This window comes from Struthio camelus, chromosome 2 (genome assembly GCF_040807025.1).
Source record: "Struthio camelus isolate bStrCam1 chromosome 2, bStrCam1.hap1, whole genome shotgun sequence".
Taxonomy (NCBI): Eukaryota; Metazoa; Chordata; class Aves; order Struthioniformes; family Struthionidae; genus Struthio; species Struthio camelus.
The window spans coordinates 137,437,490-137,462,932 of record NC_090943.1 but is presented as its reverse complement, the minus strand read 5'-3'; the positions used below and the strand labels follow the sequence as shown (position 1 = coordinate 137,462,932).

The window sequence follows — 25,443 nt, the reverse complement described above, 5'->3', positions numbered from 1 at the left end:
CTGTATCTACAGGAAATGGCATGTACATACTCTGATAAACCTTGGATCATGGTACTTCAGCTTTCCAGACTGGAGACCTAATCAAAGCCTACCACAGCTCCCTTGTGGCCCATATGTCTTAGTTGTTTCCCTGAGGAAATCAAGGCACGAGGAGGGAAGTAGAAGTGGGATCCTGGAGCAAAGGGGCTTTGCAGTACAGGTGGGAAACCTGGAACTACTCTTCAATGCTCCTTAAGAGTCCAATGGCAGCTATATGTCCTCATAAATAACTGATAAGTTTCTGTTGTATGAAGCAGTGTTATATTCTACCTAATAAACTATCATTACAACCCTAAGACAACATTGTGATATTGGCTACTGGCCTTGCGTCTGATATCCTTCCACCAATCTCCACATTCTTTAGTGTCCTTCAGTGGTGTTTTATGAATGCTCCAAATGAAGAATCTCAATGATATTTTTTCATCTGTTTACATGGCAATTCAGAAATAAAACCTATGCTTGAAAATGGAACTTGAAATTGTATAGCAGTAGAATTCACCTAAATGCCATATAGCATTCTGTGTATCAGGCTTCTAGGCCCTAAATAAAGCCTAAATGTTAATATTATTGGGAAAACAGATAAGCAAATTGACAGGTAGATATAAGCCTCAATCACTTACAGTCTTTATAATGGATTCGTAGCACCCAGTTGACTTCAATTTGTTCAGACCTTCAAAAGTCCTTAATTGGATGCTTATTGTAGGAATACTGAGCAAACCGAGCTATCAAAAAGTGAGATGTGAGGTACTGCCATTGGTTAGGATTAGCAGAGACCACAGCAAGGGTGAAATAACTGTTACATTCATTGAAAGATCTACTCTCGATTTCAGTGATGTGGCCTATGTAAACTCAAAGAGAAGGAATAAAGCAGTCAGTGTAGAGCAGGACAAAAGGTTAAGCGAGCTGTTTCAATAATCCATAGGGTCCATAAGGTTTATAGATTCATTAATGGTTGGTTCAGGGAAGATACAGAATACTGAGTGGCTGAGATATGCAGAGAAAATAAAATCACTTTCGTTAGGTGAGACTGGAGACTACTGAAGAGAGAACCTCACAGAGAGGTAACTAGAAGAACACACTGATGGGCAGAAGGAAAAACACCATGAGAAGTAACTTGAACTACTTATACATTTTCCTTAATTCTGTAAATTAACTGAGAATCTTTCTGAATTACACAATATAAAATACATTTGAAAGTGACAAGTATATTGAATAATGTGTAAAAAACAAGTTAGAAAAAGATTCATCAAGCATTTAAAGGCTTTATACAGAGTGATGAAATACCTTTTTCTAGAAGGAATTCAGTTTTTTCTTGTGAGTATTAAAAAAGAAATAGCCAACACAGCATATAGACCACAGGAAGGGACTTTCAGTTTATCTAGTTTGGCCCCTTGCTAGAAGACAGTCACATAAATATGTAAATCATTCTATTTTTTGACTAAAACTCATATTAAAACTTGTTCAGCCTAAATCTCATATTAAAACTTGTTCAGCTGCAGTCGTTACTGCTTACACTGGAAAGACGTTCTAAAGCCTGAGGCCTTCTTCTATTTTCTGTCTTAATTATTTTCTAATTTCTATCCTAAATCTAGTCATGATTAGTATACATTCATGCATCCCAAAGCCATCACTGTGCTTTACTTAAATATGCCTTTTTTTCTCCATGCTGTCTATAGACAACAATCAGATATTCTCTCAACTTCTCCTACATAAGACATTCTCTCCATTTCCTCTAATCATGATGGTTTTCTTTCTCAGGATATATTCAGTTTCAATTAATCTTTTTTCAGTATGGGTAATCAGAACTTTATGCAGCATTTCAGAGAATGTCTCTCTAGACTCATGGATACTGAGAGTAAAATTTTTATTTCTAGAAACAGCTCTCCTAGTACATCTTACAGTCACATTGATGCATCATATCCGTGACCCCCTACTTTTGTGTCAACAGATATATACAGATGCTTCTTCTTCTCTACTTTTTCTAAGTGATAAATTCCTTTCTCGTAGCGTTAATTCTTGATATTAGTGTTTAAATGCATTGAAATTAAATTTTTATTTTTTAATGGTGCTATATATTATCCCTTTTCTACTACTCTGGAATTTCTGATCATCTTATGTTTTGATAATTCTTAGCAACTATATTACAGAAATTTTCTACTTTATGCAATTTATAAATGAAAATATGAAATCGAGATAGATCCCAGCACTGATTCCTGAGAAACTTACTAGTACCTCTGTAAATTAATACCTCTCCTTTCAACACAAACTGTTACAATTTCCCACCCAGCTAGCTATTTTGTCACTCTACTGCTTTTGCACTAATCAACTTCTCCATTTTAACTCCTAATTTCTCATATCATGCTCAGATAGATTAGAACCACTGTACTTTGCTTGCCTGCAAAGATGAGTTATCATCTTGACAGTGGACATCAGGTACTTGAACAATGCCAGTCCAGATATCTTGTGTCGTGTATCTATCTTCAGCAAACTAAAATTGGATTTTTTTTTTCTCTTTCCCCGTGTATACCTGGAAAGAAGTGTCCATTCACTCAAATGTGTTCAAAAACTTTACTTATTATTGTTTTGGAGTATAATACATGGGCTTTAATTTGCACTTTTCATTCCATTTTTGATTTTCTGTTTTAAATTTGCCATGCTTTTCAGCAATCCTGACATTTCCCAAACACTGTATATCACCATTCTTATTAAAAAACTGAGGTAGAGTTTTTACTTTATTGTAAGGGCATACTTAGTTTGTCTTCTCATATTCAGTGTATAGTGTACATAGTCCTTTGCTTATTCTTCTGTAATGAATATGGCTAAATAACATTTCACTATTTTGTTTTTATTTCCTTTGCTAGATCTCACTTTTCAGTTCAACTAACTTCATTAACTGCATACATACATAAATTATCTTTTGATACCTATACTTCAGGTGTGATTACTATTTAATAATTTTATATTGTGTTTGAAGGTGCAGATCTATGTTTTGCCCCAGTAATTCTAGCTTATTTATTTTAGTGGTCAAGTTCATTGCATTAATATATAACATTTCACTCATTATTCAGGGAAATCATCTAATTTTCTTAAATAAATTAGATATCAAACTTTCATTAACTGCATGTCTTGATTACTACCCTCATCAGAATTACAGCTCTCTTTCATTTTACTGTTCAACATCCTGTGTTATTCATTACCATATCTCCATTTATCATATTTTCTGCTTTTTGTGCATTAAAACTGCCTGTGGAGCTTGCACTAGTCCTAACAAATTTCTTTCTCATTTCTTCTTATTTTAAGTACCTTTTACCGTGTATATCAGCCATTAAGGTATATCCACAGTCTCTCTGTCAAGAAGAATCCGTTTTTCAAGAGTGCATTCTAAAACCCCAAACCTGTCTTCATATCATTAGTCCGTAAGTCATCAGCTGATTTTCATTATCTTGTTTTGCCTTGACTTTCTATTTTAGGACCTAAAGCATTTTACTTACCTTTCTTTGAATGTCTTCTTAAGGGTCTTGGAGATATCCTTGATGCATTCAAGCAACAATTTTAGCAGTAATATTTGTTTTAATATAAAGAACAGGAGGTGAATATATCTCTTTCATCCAGATCCCCAAACCTTGTGAATTGGCTTCCAGCAAGTAGCATATTGCTGTTTTTTGGAATTGCAGACAATCCTTTCTATGTCATCTTTGTTTCTTTTTGGACTCCAATCCCTGAACAATCATTTCTTCATCTTTAGTAAGGTAGATTTCCCAGCTTTTTTTCTTGCTATTATCTAGCGAAACAATAAAATACTTATTTTTCTCCATTAACTTGTTTACTGCTACAGGATTTCACAGATCATTTTCCTTTTCCATTGTTCTCCCCTTCAGGCCTTCATCTTAAACAGGTTTCTGTGAAGCCATGCAACTCCTGTTTCTTTTCCTCTTTCATATCTTCAAAGTCATGACTGAATTCCACTATTGTTTCCATTTGTACCATCTGTTCTCTATACTCCAAACTTTTCATAAATTGCTTCTGTCAAATAGCCATTTCAGGATAATATAACTCAGAGGTGCAACCAATCACCTTCATTATTTTCTTCATTCCTCAGCTGAAGTCCATTGCTGCTATGCTAGCTTTTATCTTCAAAGTATATTTTCATTTGGGGGCTATTTGGCCTTTATTTGGCCAGGTCTTCTCTTTTACTAAGGCTTGACTTTTAACTCTCCTTGCTAGGAATGAAAGGCAAGATCTTGTCTTGGTTCTCAACTGCAAGACAGCTGTTTCTTTCATAAGACTGTATAAATGAATTTTGGAAGTTATGGACTGTTTTCAAATCACAGACCCTTTAGAAACAAACTGCATCTGAACTGTCAGGTATCAAACAGTATTCCTTCCTTGCAAAATAAAAAGCTCAGAACTCCTAAGTTCTGTACCCTGCCTTTTGGCCATCAATGTTAGGAATGGGCTGTCTTCATTCTGGACGAATAAAGCTTAACATTTTCATAAAAATACGTTTTAACCTCAGCTCTCAAAACATTTCACAAACAGCATTTATGTCTTAACATGATGAAAGATACATAATAATGTTAAAGTTTTTAGGCATGCCTGCAGAGAGTGATTTAAGGGCTTATCCAAAGTAACAACGTGTGTCAAAACTAGAAACAGAATCCCAAAGATCTGGATCAGCATAGACTAAACTCTCTCCTGAAGGCTGTACCACTTAATAGGGCCCTACGTTATAAAACTGATTAATGATGGAAAAAAGTCTTTCGTTGTTCATTAAAGGGTTCTATAAACTTTCCATGAAGTGTCTAGTATTGTCCATTAACAAAACCTGCACTCTGGACTGAGTTTATCATGAACTGATAAGAATATTGAGGAATTTAAAGAAACGTTACTCATGCAAAAATCGTATCCAATGACAGTCAAGAGCCGCTTTTCATCTAAATACAATATTTTTATTTTATTTTATTTTTTTACTTTCAGAAATATTTCACAACAAAATTTTTCAGCATTTGTTTTTACCAGGGCATGAAGTTGTGGTAACAAGCTTATATACAAACCAGTCACATGCTAGAGAAATTAGTGGATATTTTTACTATCCTTGACCTGGAAAAAAACATTGAACAGATCTTCCACAAACTTTGCAGTGAGGGTATACGTGTGACTAGAGGGGAAGACTGGAAACTCTAAACTGAAAAGGCTTTTAGAGACCGACAACAGTGTATTGGAGTGGAAACCGCTACACACGGGGATCTATAGTAATCACTGCTACCTCTTGTGTGATAGACAGAAAGCTGGGTGAGATGGCTTTGCATATCTAAAAGTATATATAACATAAAGACTAACGAGCAGTGACTGATTTCTCAGAAGTGCTATATTCCTCTATTCGAGTGTACAGGAGCAACACTTTGGTATCATGTATTAGTTTTCATTTCCCTATTGCATGAGGCATATTTCTCTTTATCTCTAAGGTTATCAGAAAAAAACAAGACTGTTTGTTTAATTTATCTCTGTTTAGCAAGTTCCTTAACTTAGGTAGCGCCGATGTTATCAAATATCATTAGACTTAATGATAATTACCATATTAATCCACTGCATGAATTAAGGGGATTATTTAATGAAGTCAGTGATTTACTAACCTTAATAGCCTAAATTAAGACACAAGCTTAGGTACATGTGCATGAAGTGACTTATATGTTGTACACATACACTAGTTTAGTGCTAATAAGGGAGATCACCATGGAGGATTATAGAGTCATCCGTCATCAGTCATGGATCACAGAAATTTGAAACAGACAGTGGCTTAGGTAATACAGAAAAAAAGATTGCAATAAAAACAATTAGATAAATTCAGACGTAGAAAAATCAGATTACAACAACTTTTAAGAAGGGTCACACTTTGCTCTGTTATCAGAAAATGTGATTCTGCCACTTCGCCTTCCCCTTTTTCTGTTAGGAACCTATGTTCTAGGTTTGACAGTTACTACTTATTTCCTATTCTTTCAGTTTGATGTGTTCAGACTATGACAATTCGTGTAAAGATGAAATTTAGTCTTTTGATAAGAGTATCTGTTTGGCGGCTTATTTTGTTATGTAATAATGATAGTATAATTACTTAGAAAGTCTTGGTGCTACAGCTGATATGCACATTTACAGTATATTCCAGATAACTGCTGACATTCAAGAGTATCTCTTTAAAATGGAGTAGTGTATTATACTCCAAATTTCTGGTAATAATGAGATATTTTAGATGCCGCTCTTAAGCAATGTAACTTCTCCCAGATTTTGTCTCCATCTTTTAAAATTTTAATGCTTTCTGCTCAGACCATCTTTAGGTCAAGGACCTTCAAGCATTTTTCAAACAAATAAGTAAATCTCAGAACAGTACTGTGGAATAGATGAGGTAAACAAATAGAAAAAAGGGAAAAACATGACTAGTGAAGTACTATTTGGAAGGAGAGAAAAGTAGGAAAGAGAATAGATTACATAAAAGTGCTGACAACTAACGGACATCTCTGTATGGTAAGATTGAACTGCTACAGGTGCTACTTCAGTAGTATTGTTACAATACAGCTGAAGAATCTGTAGCCAGCTCCAGTGTTATTGGAATCCTTGTATTTGCAACACAGTATTGTATATTTGGTATATTCACAGTTTATCTAATGAATACTATTTGCTTAATCATAGCAGCTTCGAATTTAGACAATTTTTGTTTCTTGATTGCTCAAGACGCTGAGAGTAGATCTATGTGTCGTATACCCCAGCTGATAACACAGTCTACAAATCAGTTTTCATTTTCAGTGATGCCACTGTCATTTGCAGATAACAGAGACTGCATAGGACAATTCAGGTGGAGATGAAATCAAGAGATCTAGTAATGTAATCACTGTATTATACAGTCTTTCAGAAGAGATGTATGTGCAGCTGACACTAGTGCAAGTGTTTGTGTCAGCAGCAGCTCAGACACGTGAAAAGATTCATACCACTCAGAAATTTTTGGGCTAAGAAAACTTATTTGATAGCTGAAGTAAAAAAGATTCATTTGTATTTCAAGATCTTGAGTTTTGACCTCAAAGAGGAACCAAGCATCAGGTTAATGCCTCCCTGTCTCCCCCCTCAAAGTCTGGGAGGGAATACCTGTGTTAATAATTACTGATTCTACACCACTGCAGTTCCCAAGAAATGTATGTTTGACACACAAAACATACTGGTCACACCAAAGTAAAAAATTCCTAAATAGTTATAGCACAGTGGTTACAGCAAGAGCTCAACTGCAAATAGGATTCCTGGATTCTATGATCAGGTCTTTTTAGTGGTTTAGATTGTATAATGTGCCTTTACTATGCCTTATTTTTTGCTGTTTATTAAAAGCAATACTGACAGTTCTGTCGTAGCTGATAGATGGTGTGGAGTATTTACATTCTCAACTCAATTATTTCATAGACACAAAATTATTAACATACACCCAGCCTAGATCAGTCTAACCTATCGATTTCTTAAACATCTTTTACTTTGGATGTGGCTAAACACGTGTAAAAATACTAATCTTACCTTATTTCTTCCAGAATGCCACAAAGACAGCTAAATGCAAATTCCTCAAATTTGGTCTCACTGCTTCTCACATAGTATTCTGCTGCAGCATGATTCTGTGTATGTGTCATGATCAATGTCCATTAGCTCCTTTAAGAAAATGCTACTGGCTATCACTGAAAATATTAAGCGGCATTCAGAGTAAGAGTGGTTTGGCTGAGTCTCACAGTAGAACTACAGGATAAATTATCAACGGGGGTTTAAGACACCTAGATCTATTTTAAACATTTCAAGTAGCCGGGAAACACAGAAGTCATCATATCATGCCATTAGTATGTTACTTCTCAGTATTTTAGTCCGAGCAGATTGGATCAAATATATTGTGATGGAGGGGAAAGTCATTATTATAGGTAAAATGGTTAGCAGAGATAAATGATTACATTGTAGGGAGCTTCTTCTGTCACTAAAACCCTCTATTGCTGTTGCTGTATTTTAAAGTAAGTTCTCTTGCAAAAGAGGCATTATTAATCAGTGGTGTAAAACAATCTTAGCAAGCTTGGGAGGCCCCCGCATGTGTATCATTTGAGATGGGTACCACCTGATTAGAAAAGGTCAGGAGAAGGGTTTTCTATTTCTTCATAATATCCCTATTAACATGCTGCTGTGATCAGCCATCCCTCAGTAATGCCATTTCTCTAAATTCCAGTTTGTAGATACTCATCTTTCACTAAACCAAAATATAAACCCAGGTGTTCGGTTTTTATAATTCTGGAATTATTTTGACTGTAAAAAACATTGACAAGAGAGTATCCATTGGTATCTCAGGGTATGATGCCAATGCTGTGCAATGCAAGAACGTTGGTAATGCCTAAGTGGATTCCAAATGAGCTCTTACATCTGCATAGCCCAGCGTAGCCTTACAGAGATACTGATTCAGAGCTCTGTTAGTGTGGATCTGTTCCTAAGGTATTTTTTCTTCAGCAGAGCCAGTTAGCTTTAGGAGACCTTGATGCTTGAAGTGATTATATCATTTGCCATTCCAGATGCAGCTAGTTCAAAGCCAGCATGGATGACATTCCACAGTACTGCATTGTGCAAAGTTGATATATCTTAAAACAGAAAGTCCTATTCGATACAATTTGGTGCCATATTTCAAATAGAGCATCTGAGACGTAGTCGGAGATCTTGTAATTTGACTTTGTCATATGGCATATGTATAGGGTAAAAGACGTGAATACAACTTGACACTTCCTGATTTTTGCACGCCCAACTTGGCAAATTCAGTATTTACCGGCTGTATTTTTATGAAATATATATTTTTGTACTCATCAGTATTATACTATTTAGAATTCTGATTACTGAAATGCATTTTACTTGGGAAACTTCAGTTTAAGTAATTCAATAAGTCTTTTTATCTTTTGATAGCTGGGAAATGGAAGTTGTCAGTCCGCACCGGTGATATGCCAACTGCAGGAACAAGCTCACAGGTTTATGTTACGTTGTATGGGGACCGCAGCAGTTCAGGACCTATTTTTCTTGATGGAGAGGAAGGGAAATTATTTCAGAGAGGCAATGAAGACATCTTCACAGTAAGTAATATATATTCATTTTATTGCCTGCTTGTATTGTGCCAGGTTACATCAAATTTCAAAAGCTCTATGATGAAAAGACAATCAGTTTTTGTGTGGTGTAAGTATTTGCAAACAAGAACCAGGACTTAAATATGGAGCTAAATTTGGTATCCTTTCCCCTTCACTCCCACCCAGACGCCAGTTTGATCCAGCGTATTTCTTATTCATTTAAGAAGAGCTGTTAGTCAGTTTGCAGAGTGCCCAAGAAATGACCAAGAAGTAGAAAAAAACAGATACTTGCTCATTTTTTAAATTTGAAATGGAGCAACAATATTAGAAATGAGATGGGGAAATGAAGAATTAGGGTATGGAGTAAATTCTGAACTCTCTTAATTCCCTTCTGCCATTTTTAAATTAATGGGTATTTTTATACCTGTAATAAATTTAGTGTAAGCCTGTCTGAAGCTGCTGCTTCTACAAATTACAAAAGCAAGTTTCTCTCCCATCATTCTTGTGCCATAATGATTGAAGAGAGCCAAAATAAGTCTCTTAGCAAGAGCTGCATAGCTTGAGTGTGTATGTTAAATCGTCAATGTGTATCTCGAGCAGACGCGTGCTATAGGGCAACGTAGTAGGTGTTTCTGTCTATTAGTATCCAGGATAGCAAGTCCTCTTCCGAGAGAGGGTACTTGATGCTGCCACTGTTGAAGCACTCACCTTTTTCATAGTAGTCTCACAGCTATCTGGGATGTAGGAAATTTTATTCTTAGCTCTCTTCAGCCTGATGGAGGATATCTCTGACACACACCTCTGACAGTGTGCCATTCTCCATCTGAAATGTCAAAAAACAGGTATAGGATTCAAAGGAGCAGATAGAATAGGTAACCATGTTCCTGACTGATTAAAAACACCCTCTTGACGAGACTTGTTGTTGCTTTTGTTTCCTGCTTCGATGGTAGTTATTCATTTAACCTCCAATGATTCTGAAATGCAAAATATGGAAACTATCCCTAAGATCCCTAAGATTTGCCTCTTAGGTGAATATTCACAGCGCTGATGACAGTTAGGAATGCCTGCTCTGAAATGCATAGAAAGAAGCAAGCTGCTCTGCTTATACTCTATGCTAAATCTAAATTAATTCCGGTCTGTCCTAACTGTTCTGTCTTTCTTGTTTATAACAGTAAGTTCAGGGAAGTTCACAGTACAGGGAGTTTGGTTCATACCCATCTTTACAAAGTAAATGAAAACAGAGAATGAATTCTGTTGAGATAGAATAAAGGACAGCAATTCCAGGCTACATCAGAGGTAGAAAATGATACAGCAAGGAGGCGAGACACTCATGGTGTGTTTCCAGTGCCTTGAAGATAAGGTTTCTATTTCTACGCTTAAGTTCATAACTACTGGTTTGAATAACCTTCATACAAAGCTGTTCCCTCAGCACACTGTTATCTGTACTGGACACACTTGTCCAGCCTGCCCAAGAGCTAATCTTTCAAACACAGCTTTTGAGGTTTATTATTGAAATGGTTTATAAAAAGAAACAACAAAGTTGAACACAATTGTTTCCAAAATTGTAAGGCATACCCTCCTGGAGGGTGAGGAAAAAAGTACTCAGAGGTACTTGGATGGTGCTTAGGAAACAGAGATCGGCATCAGGTCAGTGGTGCAGATGCTGAACTGAGTCAAGTTCTGATGCCAGTCCAATGTTTTTTAGTTATTCCTACAGTCTGTATTCATCTCCCAGGGAGACCAGTATTCAGTGAGGGACAAAATAGCTCCAGCAGCCTCTCAGGTCATTTAAAGGGTGTTGGCAGGCCAACAGGTTTGCCAGAGGGTGGTCCTTTAAAAAAGCCAAGCTTCTAATGATCATCTGGAACAAAATACATTGGAAACGCTGGTTTAAATGTCAGAATATTTAACATGGAATATTCCTCTAAACAGAAATGTCACCTGACAGTTACCAATTGAATTTCTGTTGCATATCTTTTTCTTGTAAGGAATGTTCTATATTTCATTAATTGTGTTCCTTTCACAGATTAATACTGGAAACATAGGAGATCTCTACAAAATACGCATAGGACACACAAATGCAGGGAACTTCCCCGCATGGCGCTGTGATGAGGTAAAAGCAGTGAGCAGGCATTTTATATTTCCAAAAGCAGTCACTGTGACAATGGAGCCATAATGAGAATCAGAAAAGTCCTTGGAACACATACGTTAGCGTCATGAAATGCTTACAGCTTCGTTTAAGATATTATTTGTGATGAGCTTTTTTTGTGGGGAATTAATGACAACTTATGATGGTATCTGTCTTACCTGTTTGTTTGCAGTTTATTTAGAACTGCACATTCTGTTTCTTTAAAAATGAATGGCTGGTTAGCAAGGAAGGCTGCCTAACCTGGCTGCTGTAGACTGAGTCTTCTGGAACCTTTGTGTGCGAGAGAGTGTGTAGAGTTTGTTGAAACCTGGAAAGACATTGAACTCTGTCTAGCCAAGTTCTCGGATCTGTGGCTGACTCTGGGTTCTTTTACACAGCACTAATGCTACAGTCCAAATGTTTCTAATTCTGTATTTCTGAGGAAAAAAAGACAATAACAAATTCCTTTCCCCCTTCATTTCAAAGTGATCTCAATGCAAGTGAAGCGAAGATATTAAAGAGAAGACAATCAGCTGGTTCTGTTTCTAGCTTCAGTGATGGGGTGTAGTATGCAAGTTACTGGACTGGGAATGAAAGGACCTGGCTTTATCTATCCTTAACATCAGTGATGTACTAAATGTGCCAGTGATATATCATTGTGGGCCTGATGATTTTACTTTATTTCTTTGTGCCAGGGTTTTTCATCCTTCAGTTAGGAAATAGCAGTTTATAAAGTGCTTTAGAATCTCCAGGTGAACTCACTATTGCAACCCATATTTCAGGGTAAACTCATATCTAATGGAAAGTGTCCACTGAAGTTAAACATTCACTAATGAACGTTTGAGCTCTGTGGCTATCCAGTGCTTTAACTAGCTGTTTTTATTTGAAACTGAGACTCAGTAAGAAGACGAAGCAAGTATGATCCAGGTAGTCTTAGCTACAGTTTAGGCAAGATCCTTTGAGTGCATGCCTCTGGCCATTGCATGCCTATGTTGACATATCGTGTCACAGGTAGTTTGCTATGTCTGAGAGGTTTCATGCTAGAATTCTAGGGATTATATCTGTTCAGTTCAGCTGAGGATTGCCTGGAAAAATGCTGAACTATTTGTTTCTTAGCTGTGCTGTGTTTTGGGGAATGCTGAAGTCAGAATACCATTTAAGATACTTCTTCTGTTTTCTTTTCATAAGTGCATGTGGGCTCACAATGAAAGGGTGAAAAATGCCTCTTAGGTTTGTCCTGTGATGCAGAGGGATAGGTTACCAGCTACTCCTAAAGTGTATTTGAGCTGAAGAGCAGCTAGAAAGAACAGCAAAATTTTTGTGTGGAAACGGTTCATTTGCTTAATCTTTGTATTAGAAGTTTGGTTAACATAAAATCAACAAATGAAGCTTTCCATGTTGGTTGTACATTGGTTTTTGTGAACAGAGGCTGCAATGTCTGGTTGTATATAACACATTCCTTTATACTGGAAGATTAAAAAAGTCTGAAAAAAGAAAAGAAAAGAAAAAATGAAAAGTTATATTTTCCACTTCTCACTTCCCAGCTGGAATATTTTAATTTAAGCCAATAGCAAAAGTATAAAAAGAAAAAGAAGAAGAAGAAAAGATTCAGCACTTCAGTGTATTCTGTTGATTCTTGGCTTACAAGTTTTGTTTTGCCTCCTTACCAAATCTCAGTCAATCAGCCGCAGTTTTAGGCAGTGATTCATCAACCAGCGTTTGAAACTGGTTTCAGCCCTCTTTGAAACTTTGGGAACAGAATCAAAGGAACTAAATACAAGCTAGTAAATATGCTTTGCAAGAAACCTAACATTTTGTATGATAGAGTACAAAATGCATATAGCCGCTGTTTTCTAGATTACATTGAAATGAAACAACTACATGCAGTGAGCTGGTCAGACACTCAGCATCGTTATTCTTTGCAAAACCTACATTTTATGGAAGATTTGAAATTAAGAGAAAGTCCTGTATAAATCATAGCTTTGCTGGCAGTTAGACCTGCTAGTATTCCCTGACTATTCCATGGTTTCTGTGGTGGTCCTGTGCTGAAATGGTTTTAGGCCAGCAAATGACAGCAAAGGTGTTAATTTGCTAACTCCAAGTTCCCTTCGCAAGAGCCTACAGTACATGTTGGCAGGCTGAGGTTATGCTACGTTTTTCAGACAAGACGAATCTCTTTAAAGTTTAATATTTAAGCAGTAAAAAAGATAAAAGTGTTCACAGTAATTTTGAACTTATTTAATATTCCAATTAAGGAGCTAAGATTCTATAAAGCACAGAGCAGGAGTAAAATTATGGGTAGAAGTGTTTTTGGTTCTCTCAGTTGGTCCAAAATCTAGCATAGCTCCTAGCATAAATTAGCATGATCAAGGACTATTCAAATATATAGCAATCTCTGAAATGCTGACTACGGAATACTTTGAATTATAGATTAACTAGAACTCTTTCTCTTCTTCAGCTAGTGTGCACACAGTCCCTTTGCTACGATAACTATGTATTACAAGTTGGATATGGAAGAAAATTGCCTATGATGTGTTAGTGTTGCGGCTAGCACTTTCATAGTGCATTTATGCCACAAGCAGCGTTGAAGAATCAAAATCTATTCCTTTAATTTCTGTTATAATAAGAAAACAGGCTAAAGGAATGCGATTGTAAGCACTGAAGAGCTTCCCAGTCAGAACCTACCTGTTTGGTAAGCCATACCGCCTAGTATAAGTCCACGTGGATATACTAACTGGAACAACATGGCTGTATTTTTCAGGATGGCATCTGAGCCAATAATTCCTGGTTTTTTGGCTTTACTTGAATTACCCTGACTTATGCCTTTGAATCTGACTGAGAGAAGTCAGATTGGGGATATTTGTATCCAGGGAACAGATATGCCCCAAACCCATGTTTGTGATCAAATTTGTTAGCGCGGAACTCTGCCTGCACAGATTTCGGCAGATCTCCGCAGATACAGTTCTCTGCTACTCCAGTTGAGGCCTCAGTGACTTAAACTTTCTTAAAATTCTTGGTGCTGCTTTAGGTGCAGTTACTGAACCTGTACTCAGGGGAGCAGTTTTACTTCCCCGCACATCGATGGCTAGCCTGGGACCAAGCTGATGGAGAAATCTGTCTGGAGCTTCCAGTTTTACATCAGGGTCAGCCTATTCTTCCAGGTAAGCATAATACCACATCAGCCAAGTCAGGCCAAAAATTAAGCTGATAAAGATGAACTTGCTGCTTTCATCAGCCTCTCTATTACTTTTTGGCAGCTATCACACTTCTTCTGTGCTCTTTTCCTGTGATTACTGGGCACACTCAGTAACCTCAGTAAAAGGTTAAAAATCACTGGAGAGGACATGGCAGAGTCTAAAGAGCTAAATTTTCCCAATCAAAAAGAGTCCTGTTTTGGTTAAGATCTTCAGCATCTATGTTTGCTTTAAAATAGAGATAATAGTAAAGACATCTACAGATATTGGTTTGCATTTTTATTTAAAAAAATCAAGAAACAAAATAAACATATGACAACCATGAAGTCACCGTGAGTCAGATCACAAACCCTACTTGCAATAACTAAGAATTATAGTTCTGATATGACTATTGTAACTGCTATTTTAGTTTTAATTTCTATGTTTGGAATACAATTTTAACAATATTTCAAAATACTTAAGTATAAAAAGCACCATTACTGACATACTAAAGTCAGGATTGATTTGTAATTCTAAAGGTCCATGATACCAAACAATGCCAACATTATTAGGTGCTGCTGCTGTTATAGTATCGGTAGTTGTAACGCCCTGCTCTTTGCTGTCCCACACCAATCCCTGTCCCCCATGCTAGAGGCTGTTGCTATATGGTCTCTCTGCTTCAGCAAGGGGAAGGGGGTAGGCAAAGACTGTGCTTCCTCTTGGCTTCTCAACAGCTGGCATTGCTCCTTCCTGGCCCTAGGAAAGTACAAGAACTAACAAGAGCAGGATCTGTGTATCTAAGGAGAGATGTGGGTGAGGGAGCAAGAAGCTGGGATAGGGATTCCTATCCTTTAGGATGTGAAGGTAGAGGGGGAAATGTCACAGCATCACCAATAATAGTGAAGTTTTCACTTGAGCAAGACCGGGGACAGTTTCCAGGTCCTCTTCTTCTCCCTTCCTGGGAAGATCGGATCAACTGCAGAATTCAAGGTTAATGGAGTATGAGAAATACCCATCCAATGCTGTCTAAAACCTACTGACCTACTTTTCAGAATGTTAATAATACAGCAGTACCTGGTGATATTGCAGTACTTTTGCTAGTCATGAAAGAATGAAATTGTAATACCCATCACTGCTGTGGGTACAGATTAGGGGAAGAGGAAGTAAATGAAATTGAAGGTCTGGAAAATGGCACATGAATGTGGGGAAACGTGCCACGGGGCGTCTTAGTAATAAAGAGCTGGGTGGCCTTGACCTGTATTTCTGCCTATGATGACTGAGCATTGAGGTTAAGAACCTGAAAAAAAGAGTGGAAAAAAGGTTTATGCCTCATTAATATGCATTTAAAAGAAAAAGAGAATTGCAGGAAAGATTTTCTCCAGCAGTCTAGCTAGCAGCGGTAAATGGCTTATGAAATGCTGCAAAGAAAGGCAGGTCAGCACAAATCACAGTGATTTGGCATCCTGCGTGGCTAGCACCTTTATGCCCCCAAGGAGTGAAAAAGCCTCAGGGGCAGCCTGCTTCTTCTCAGATCTGAGCTCTTTGGGAGACTCTTAACATTATTAGCATAGGGTGCATACAAGCACAGTAGTCAAAAAATCCAGCCTTTAAAATAAACAGTAATTAATGATCACTAACATATTGTTAAACTGAATATGCTTAGTTCCCTTCCCTGCAGTATCTGTTCTTTTCCAGCCCTTCCTTACTTAACATTCTGGGACCTTGACCGTTCTCACCTTCTAATTTCAGGCTCTTCTTTCTAAGTTGTTTCTTTGTTTCTGAAATAAAGAAATAATGAAAGATTTTTATTATCAGGTAATCTTGATACATCATAGAGCACAACAGCACACTTAAAACATCCTCTCAATCTGCATTTTATCATTGGTAGTTTCTTCCTCACACAGGAAAGGAAGAAAAGAACTTCTGTGTACTTCTGGCAACCTCAGTATAATAGGGGTCGTGCTGATGGTTGGGAGAAGGGAGTTTCAGCTCTAAGTCAGTAATTGAAAGACAGCCTCTGCCTCTTTTTCCCAATATTGTGTTTCTGCATGAGACAGAAAAGAGAACATAGCTTTTAACTTCAGAGAAGATAGTTTGATAACAGAACAAGTGAAGAGGACTGGATTCAGTCTGAAAGAGAGATGATGAAAAGCACTTTAAAGCCAATTTCTGAATAAAAAGAGGCTGAAATACTTTCTGATTTAACAGTCTTTTATATTCACGGGAAAAAAGTGGGAATTAAACAAAACTGTTAAGAAGTATTACAGAGAGACCTCATGGCTCTGGTTTTGAGGGACTGAACACTAATGCACTTGACTTTCTTCCTGAGCTATCCTAATTTTGTCTCCTTCTACTCATGCATTATGACGCAGTCTTTAAATATATGACAGTGAACTGTTCCCTGGTGATAAATCAGTGTTACACAGTATTTGGTGACTGTTGGACCTCTACTTTTCTTGTCACAGAAAGCGGAAAATGGAGAGTTAACAAAGGAGGGACTTGTAGGAAGAGAGAGGATTGTCGTGGTTTTAGATATGGGAGTGGTGATGTGGAGAAATGGATTCTCTTTCCTGCCTCTGCCACAGCCTTTGCATAGAATGGGGTACCAGTTCACGTAGATACTTTAAAGAAAAAACTTAGGGACATAGACAGATCAGGTGGTGACAGGGTGAACAGTGTGGATAAAATAAAACATTAACTGTCAGTTGTTAAATGAAGACTATTTTGAGTATTGAGGCACGTATATTTTGAGGAAAAAGCTAGTAGAGGACTATGCTGTTAAAACTGTCAGAAGCTTCTGCGCCTGAATATATGACTGTTTTTTTCCCTACCATACTGGTTGATCAGACAAAGATATACATTCTACCTGTTTGTTCTATTCTCATAATTCATAGACATAGAGCGGAAAAACTAAGTTTCACAAATAACCGTAATCCTGACACTTTCTAATTTTAGAGTACTATGATACTATGTTTACAAATTTAATGTTCTACACTTATAGACAAAAATAGATGTAAAGAATATAGTTCCTTCTCTTAATCTCTGTTCTGCACACTATTCCATGGAATATCTAAAGGAAAGACAAGCGCCTATTACCTAGGATAAAAAGTGCAAGAATCATACCAGCATGATCCTTAGCCTTATGTAAGGTTAAGAGCGGTGTCAAAACTTGTGAAAACTGCTTGAATTTTTTATTTAACTATTTCAAGCTTCTATCTTAGATTTTTAAAAATGTATGTCTGTAGTACAAAATTCCAGTGGAACGTAGAGTGACCCAGTGAGCACATCTAATTGAGTTCACTCTGATGTTAGAAGCAAACTAACACTATATCATACAATTCTGTGTGGGCACATTAAAATAACCTGTGCAGACTGAATATCTGTTTAACTAGATTGTTCTATCCAAACTAACTTAAGAACAGCTCATATGGTAAACCATGCAGAAAAGCCATAGAAATAAATGTGAGAGAAACATAAAGAAATTAATATCAAGAGAGACTGAAAAGCCACTTGGCACAAGTGCAGATGTGGATTAATCATGAGTAAATTGGCACTGGTTATTAAAAGAAGGTGTTTGGCCATCAGGAGAGTGAGATCTGGGTGCAATCTCCTACTGATGAATTGGAGTCAAACTTCATAGTATATTTCAAGTGGGAACTGAAAATGGAATGATGATAATGTTGATGTGCTTCCAGACCCAGTGGTCCAGAAAGTCTTTTCTATTTGCAAGGCAGAGAATGACAAGGATACCTACATCCCAAAGAAGAAGGAGAGCTTGTATGCCAGAACTGGAGATTGTTTTCTCCCCCTTTCATTCGTTCTCTTTGCATCTCATTTGGCTGAACAAAATGCGTTTCTCATGTTCCTTTCTAAAGAGTGCAATTACGTATTTTTATCTTAATTCTGAATTTTCTGAGTTTCCTGCATCTGCATTTTAATAAGCACAATTTTCTATTGATATATATATATATTTATGTGTCATAGTTTTTACTGTAGTTTCGTAGGCTTTTGACTCAAACTTTGTTTTACTGTGGATTACATATTTCCATTAAATAGCCAATTTATTAAACTTAAGTCCTAGATTTTTCTTCACAAATTTACAGTGTTTAATGAATTTTCATATGGAAATTTAAAACATTTTCATATGGAATTTTCATACTATCCTATTGCATGAAGCACTACAATATTAAAGCAATAAAGCTTTCTGAATTCTAAGATCCTAAAAAATGAAAACTATGATGCTAGATTTTTGCATGTTTGGTTAACCAATGTGTTCAAGAGGCTAGTGACTCCTGTCGATTGTTTTAGTTTTCATCTCACTTATGCTGACCCTAATCTTAAATTTATGTTGTTTACTTTTCTGCTTTTTGATGACTTCAAGTGGTGCTGCAGGACGAAGAAATACTGTTGTGCCTTTGAAGCTCAATTCTGTTTGCATTCCCCATAATGACAGTATTAAAAAAAAACAAGTTTGTACATAATTTTACTTAACTTTTAACAGGGTTTTTAAAACTTTATACAGATATATTTGGACTCTACAGTCACTTTTGCAGCTGGGTGATATTGTAGGTACAGCAGTGTTTCCAATATAAAAGGTTGTCATCTTTTATTGTCAGTGACCGTCTATGAAGTGCACGTGACAACAGGAGAGCTATGGAATGCTGGAACTGAAGCTGATGTCTATATGTCTGTTTACGGAGAAAAAGGTGATACAGGATCAAGACAACTGCACCGGTCACAGAAACCTAAGAATTTTTTAAAAGGACAAGTGAGTAAAAAACAATGCATTTTCTCATCTTTTTGGCTGGCTTTTCTCTCTCAGTTGAGTTCTTATCCCAGGGCAAGGTGCAATTATAAAAAAGATAATTACTGCATTGCAGTGTTCCCCCAAAATTGCATAAGTAAGCCAGAGTTACTTTCAAAAGATTTATCAATGCTTCTAGAAGACAATTAAAATTTTTATTTATAAAATAGATAAACTACATACTTTTAATTCTTTTATTAGTTTGAATTTAAAGTGGAGAAAACAAAACTTTATATACATTTTATATCTGCATTTCTAATGTTGAAATCTGCTGCAGGTTGCAACTGTTTAGTCAATTAAGCTTTAGGAGGAGTTATGTTCTCTGACTCTAATCCCACTCATTTGAATGGAACTACTCCCATTAGCAAAGTGATCAGGTTTAGTTATTTCTGTTGTTTCAAGAAACCTGTCTTGCTTGATTTGTTCTGATACTATCCGTAACTGATATTTCACAGTTTGTGCTTGACAAGAGTTTTGTGGGTTTAAGTAGACCTTTTGGATTCCAGGACTGAAGATTATTTTGCTTTTTGGATCTTACTGAATTATTTTTGATTGATTATAGACTGACATCTTTCCTGTTGAAGCTGTGCACCTTGGACCTTTGTACAAGATTGTTATTGGACACAATGGTCTTGGCTCAGGTCAGAAATCTCTGTAGTCACTGAATACTGCGTACAAAGTTATTCATCCTTTGTTTAAAATACAGTATGTATTTCTAAAATAGAATATTATAAAGATATTTTAGAAGTGAGAGATAAAGGCTAATAATAAAACTGTAAGTGACACAGTTACATTCTTGTACCATCACAGATTTCAAATATTCTCTCTTCTCTTTCACCATACTCTCAACCATTAAGTTAAGGACACCAAATGTTACTGTTCTGTCATTTTAGACTAATCCCCACAAAAAAAAAGATGCATTTGGAGACTTTGGCTACAATATCTCATCATTTAAACATAAAATTGCTTGCAGTCACAAGCCTCATTTTGTAAACACCTCTTCCCCTATTTACCTGAATAGGTAGAACACCTCAACTTTTTCTCTATGTGTAGAGGAAAGAATACAACATCTGCTTTGTAGTCCTCCTCCATGAGTGGCCATAGCTGGGTGACTCTAATCCATGGCTCAATCAGAGATAGTACTCAGATAACTTTTGAGAGGATAAAGGAGTGAAGATAATGTCTTTCTCTGCAGTATCTTTCCTACCCTACTTCTAGATGGAGAGATGGTGGAGGTTTTGTTTACTTACTTTCTCTCTTTTTCTGGCAGACAACTGGTGGAGAGCACAATTAATGAGTAAATGGTTCCTTCCGAATAAGGACTCTAGACAGGAACAGTCATCCCTACAACTTCTCAGCAGTTTTTTTCATACGAGTACATAGGACTGGGAAGGAAAATAATTTTGAGAAAAACGTTTGTATGAGGCAGATCTTGCTTTTCTCCTCCACCCCAGTGCCACCTGCTGTGATTTTCTCAAAGTCTGCCCTTTATTTGCAGCCTCTTGTTTTAATGAACCTCTCTACTATTTCTGTTTTAGTTAGTTAAAGATTTGCTTGTACTATACACATAGAAACTCAGGCAGGCTATGCCGAACTCAAAAGAAAAACATGATGAGATAGTTTCTTTCTCTGTGTCTGCACTGAAAAAGTGGGAGGAAAGAAAAATTGTCCAGTCCAGGTGCCTTTGATCTCTTTGGTTTGTGAACTTCTCTAAAAACTTCCAGTGGAGACACGGACCCTTCTGCAAAACATTCTGAGAGCAGACTTACATTTGTCTTTTACCTTCTATGGACCCTCCATAAATAGTTTTGTGGACTCCTGGAGGTTAGTAGACCAGAGCTAGATATAGTGAGTGCAATCCCATTTCAGTCTTGTTAACAACCTTCTTTCTGATAAGTAATTGAGTTATGTTTTCTTTTGGCTTTTGGTTTGGTTTGGTTTGGCTTTTAGTTAGCTTTCCATCCAGATTTCGTTGTATCTTAAGATTCTCATGTTAACATAGGTTCCATTTTCGAGCCCTTCAATTCGCTTAGCTGATTTCAAGGGAGAGCCCAATATACACTGATATTTTTGTATGTCATAAAGGAGTTTTCTGTGGTGGGCTCCTGCAGTGCTTGATTCACAGCAGTAAGCTGAGACCAATAGCATCAAAAATCAATTTTTTTCTTTTTATTTTGTGCTAGTCAATATGACCCAACAGAATAGGAAGTGGTATGCACCCTTTAAACTGGCTAATGGTTAAACTATCAACTTGCTGAATGTTTGAAATATTCCAAAGAATTATACTACCTTTTACAGTGTTTCATCATTAAGAAAACAGTGCAGTATTTAACCCCTTGAACTCTCAAAGGATAATTGTTTTTTCTTATATATATTCTAATAGTATGTATATTCAAATATATATATTCTAGTATATATTCTGCTGATAAAAATCAGAGGAAGTGCTAGTATCTTGATAAGATGCTATCTAACCTTGTTGATATTTTTATTGGATTAAAAAATGTCTTCTAGAATGACTGCATTAAATAAGAGTTATACGGAGCAATAAAAAGCAATAGGGACCTGGAACAATTCACTTTCAAAACCACAGCACTTCTAGTATATCCAAATATATAAAATAATTTTGTTTACCTTACAGTATGTAGGGCACTAACTAATATATTTTCAGCAAGAGATTAACTGGATGACCTATATAAATAAGTCTTTGGAAGTCCTGACAGTAAGAGGTTTATCTGTGTTGAAACTTCCTGAGCCTGATTCTGATCTAAGTAAAATGGGTTACCGCTAGCATAGCACTACTGCAGTATAATTGAAGTATAATTTAAGATCAGAATAAGGCCAAATATGTGACTAATTTGGAGTGCATTTTCAGTTTAATTTTTAGTCTATTTTTCAAAGGAGACATTTCTAAGTTTATGTATTCAGTTTACGCATTCTCTTCTTTTTGGTTCTACCTTTCCCCACTGGAGGGTCTCCAAGGTACAAAATTGGTACGACAGACTTACACATTCTCCAGTAAACGATCCAGCAGTTGAATGGAGCCACCAAAATCATTCTCCCTACTATCCTTTCTACTCCAGCAGTTGAGAGTGGCGCATTTTGTCTGGCTTGCTACTGTCAGGAAGCAGCAAGGGCAGGCTGTTCCGTAGGAAAGAGGGAGCCATGGGTGACAGAAAGGTAGGCAAGGGCAGTGACATTACAGACAAGAGGCACAATCCCATAGTTCACACAAGGAGAGAAGAGCAGAGTCAAAGATGGTAACCAGGGTCACCTGACAGTCTGGCATCAAGTAAATTCATAGTGATCAGGCAGGTCCAAGATCAAGCCATGAAATCAAATCAAGAGGTCAGGATCATCAAGGTACGTGGCTAGGCATACATATAGGCATATATATATACATATAGGCCTATATATACATATAGGCATGCATATACATATATACAACATAGCTCAGGCAAGGACCATGTGTGAAGGTCTGAGCTTAAATGCAGCTCCTGGTCAAATGTCGGGGCCAAGCTCCACTTCTCACAGGGTCATGACAGCTAGGTAGAGAATGAGCAGCTTGTAGGCCCATAAGCTAACTCCAGACTGGCTAGAACATGTACTGTCTCCTGTCCAGCCATCAGGGCAGCCATGACCCTAGAAACCTACTAATGGAGCTGAGGATTTTGCAGGTCCAGCGAAAGAGGGAAAGCCGTAGGAAGTCAGACTTCATTCAATCTGCTGATCATAAACTAATTTTTATTTTGAAATTTGTTCTAAGGAAATGGCTGGTTTCTGGACAAAGTTGTAATTAAGGACCCTATCACAGATCTGGATTATACTTTCCTTTGTCACAGGTTGGTAGTGTTTCAATTGAATTCAGTTTTTAATAAAGCTCTACTTATACTTTTTTCTTCTGAAACGTCCTATCAAGCAAGATGCATGTTTCCTAAAAAGTGAGCTGAAAAGATCTGAATCTTTTTACAATTCTCTAATGATAAAAGGTTCTGCCCACCCTAACCTCTGGTGCATTTGAGCTAATGAACAAGCAATGAATAAGTAATGAAAAGTGCAAATTCTTGCACCTTGTGAAATATGTAATAGGTGATTTTTTGGCACATTCTGCATATCCAGCCTTTTGAATCTGACACCAGCAGATCTATTCTTCATGTAATCAAATACAAGACTTTTCAGAAGAGGAGGCTGCTGTATCTCCATGAGACTAAGCCTACTTTATTGAAGTCAATGGGGAAAATACCTCTGAGTTCATTGAGCTCAGGATGAGACTTCCAGATCTTGTGGAAGAGCTGTCACTAATGCAGCTATCTGAGCTCCTCTTTTTTGCTCGTTTGCCTTATAGCCTGTTAGTGAGCTGCAACGTAATTTGAAGCAATTCTAACTTGCTTGCCTTCTCCCCGTAGATGCTGCTCCTCTGAATCTTCTGTTCTATAGCTCACTTCTAATTTTATCTAAGCGTGATTAATTCTCAACACCTTATGGAAAAATTATAATTGATAAAGATCAAGTGCAAATATTAGGAATGGTAAAATCCAGTCACGTATGAATCCAGCTACAGCTTGCCAGTGGCACTTCAATTCTATTTTTCTCCTCTCACTTCTCTGAGTGAATAAATAACTGCCTGAGACAGCTCCGAGTGAGCGATGTGCACACTGAAACTGATTTATGTGTGAGTAAGGGCTTTCTGCCTATCAGATACAGCACCTCATCTTTGCCTGACCTAATTTTGATTCTGTATTCTAGATGAGATGAACTGCTATCAAGACATCTATAATGCTAGTTCCATACATAATTTAGAGAGAGTTCAAATCCATTTCAGGCAGAAAAACACAGTGTATGTGCTAGTTATTGTTAGAGGCTGATGCCATTCTTGCTGATTTTGTTTTCACGATGTGTGAATCCCTTTGACTCAAATGGGCTTAGACTTAATTTATGCAAGTATATGTGAAGCAAGTACAAAGGCATTGTAAAAGCATAATTGAGACATAGTGGGAGTATTGCTTGTGTTGGATTTGCCTTCCTGAGTAGGGATTTGTGGGACATGGTAAAGTTTTCATTGTGCTGTAGTGTTCTTGTAGACAGGAAGAGAAAACATCAGGCCACTGCACCTTTTGTTATTGATCTGGGATCAGTCTGACCTCTGATTTGTAAGAACTGGCTTACACCCCTGTATGTCAATCCAGGAAAACATTTAGGTATATGTTTCATCAAGAATCAAACAAAAAAAAAGGAAAATTAAAAATAGAAAAGTACTTTGCAAAAGTCAAGCTAATTTCCTTAAAGCTGGATTTTTACATTGCTGCTTGGCAGCCTTGGGACCTTAATGAACACAATAGGAAGCTTTAGCATGCAATTATCTTACACAGAGTATTGTGGGAATTGCCAATAAAGTTTATTATACTGAAAAGAGTTCTGATTTTTAGATGGCTGGACCATGGGCAGGATGATGGCAAAATTGCTAGAGAACTGACTGTGACAGATGCCAGCCCATTTTCTGGAAGTAAGTGAAAACTGGTGGGGAGGAGAACCCAGCCTCACTATAGAGGTATCAGAGGGCATGAGGTTGCTGTATAAATTAATCATATGCTTTTTTTCTGTATAGGACAAGAGCTGGAACTCAAGAGAGAAGAAAGTGTAAGAACTTACCTTTTTATTGTTATTTTAAGCTATGGATGTGATAATATTCAAATTAGGCTTTGAGTGAAATCAGGTCAGTTGTTCTCACGTACCTCAAATTCCTGTATTTCATAAGTCTTTTCTTCCTGTTGTTTAAAAAACCAGTGGGCTGCTGAAAAGTGGAAGTTTCAAGAAGGCAATACACTTCAGTTCTACAACAGGCTCACCCGTGGTTTCATATGCCTCAATCCAGACGGCAAAGTTGATGCTCTTGGTGACAAGAAAAACAAATATGGTAAAGTATGGTTTTATGCATAAAATGTGCAAGAAAGGAGAACTTCATAGTTCACTGTGGTCTCCTGTAGTGATTCCTGTTGTGAATAGGAGTAAATCATTATAATAATGATTTTTCTTCCTTAAAACATTTACACATATTAATGACTATAAGAACTCAAAAATTATATGCTTACGTTACCTATAAAAAAAGAAGAAGAAAATCTCATATGATATCTTTTCATTGCCTTTCATGGCAAGAGCAGTTAAAATCTTCTGTAACTAGAAAAGATCCATCAAAACTAA

The 25,443-nt window shown here is 36.9% G+C and overlaps 1 protein-coding gene across 1 annotated transcript in view; it reads left to right on the top strand.

Moving 5' to 3' along the window:
- Positions 1-25,443, top strand: part of RP1 (RP1 axonemal microtubule associated) — a 185,212-nt gene that overhangs the window by 12,025 nt on the left and 147,744 nt on the right. The window contains exons 3-11 of the mRNA XM_068933834.1: positions 8,989-9,152; positions 11,170-11,256; positions 14,300-14,432; positions 19,061-19,212; positions 19,811-19,889; positions 23,012-23,087; positions 24,672-24,748; positions 24,851-24,882; positions 25,030-25,159. Coding sequence (XP_068789935.1) covers positions 8,989-9,152; positions 11,170-11,256; positions 14,300-14,432; positions 19,061-19,212; positions 19,811-19,889; positions 23,012-23,087; positions 24,672-24,748; positions 24,851-24,882; positions 25,030-25,159 — 930 coding nt within the window. The remainder of the gene's footprint in view (positions 1-8,988; positions 9,153-11,169; positions 11,257-14,299; positions 14,433-19,060; positions 19,213-19,810; positions 19,890-23,011; positions 23,088-24,671; positions 24,749-24,850; positions 24,883-25,029; positions 25,160-25,443) is intronic.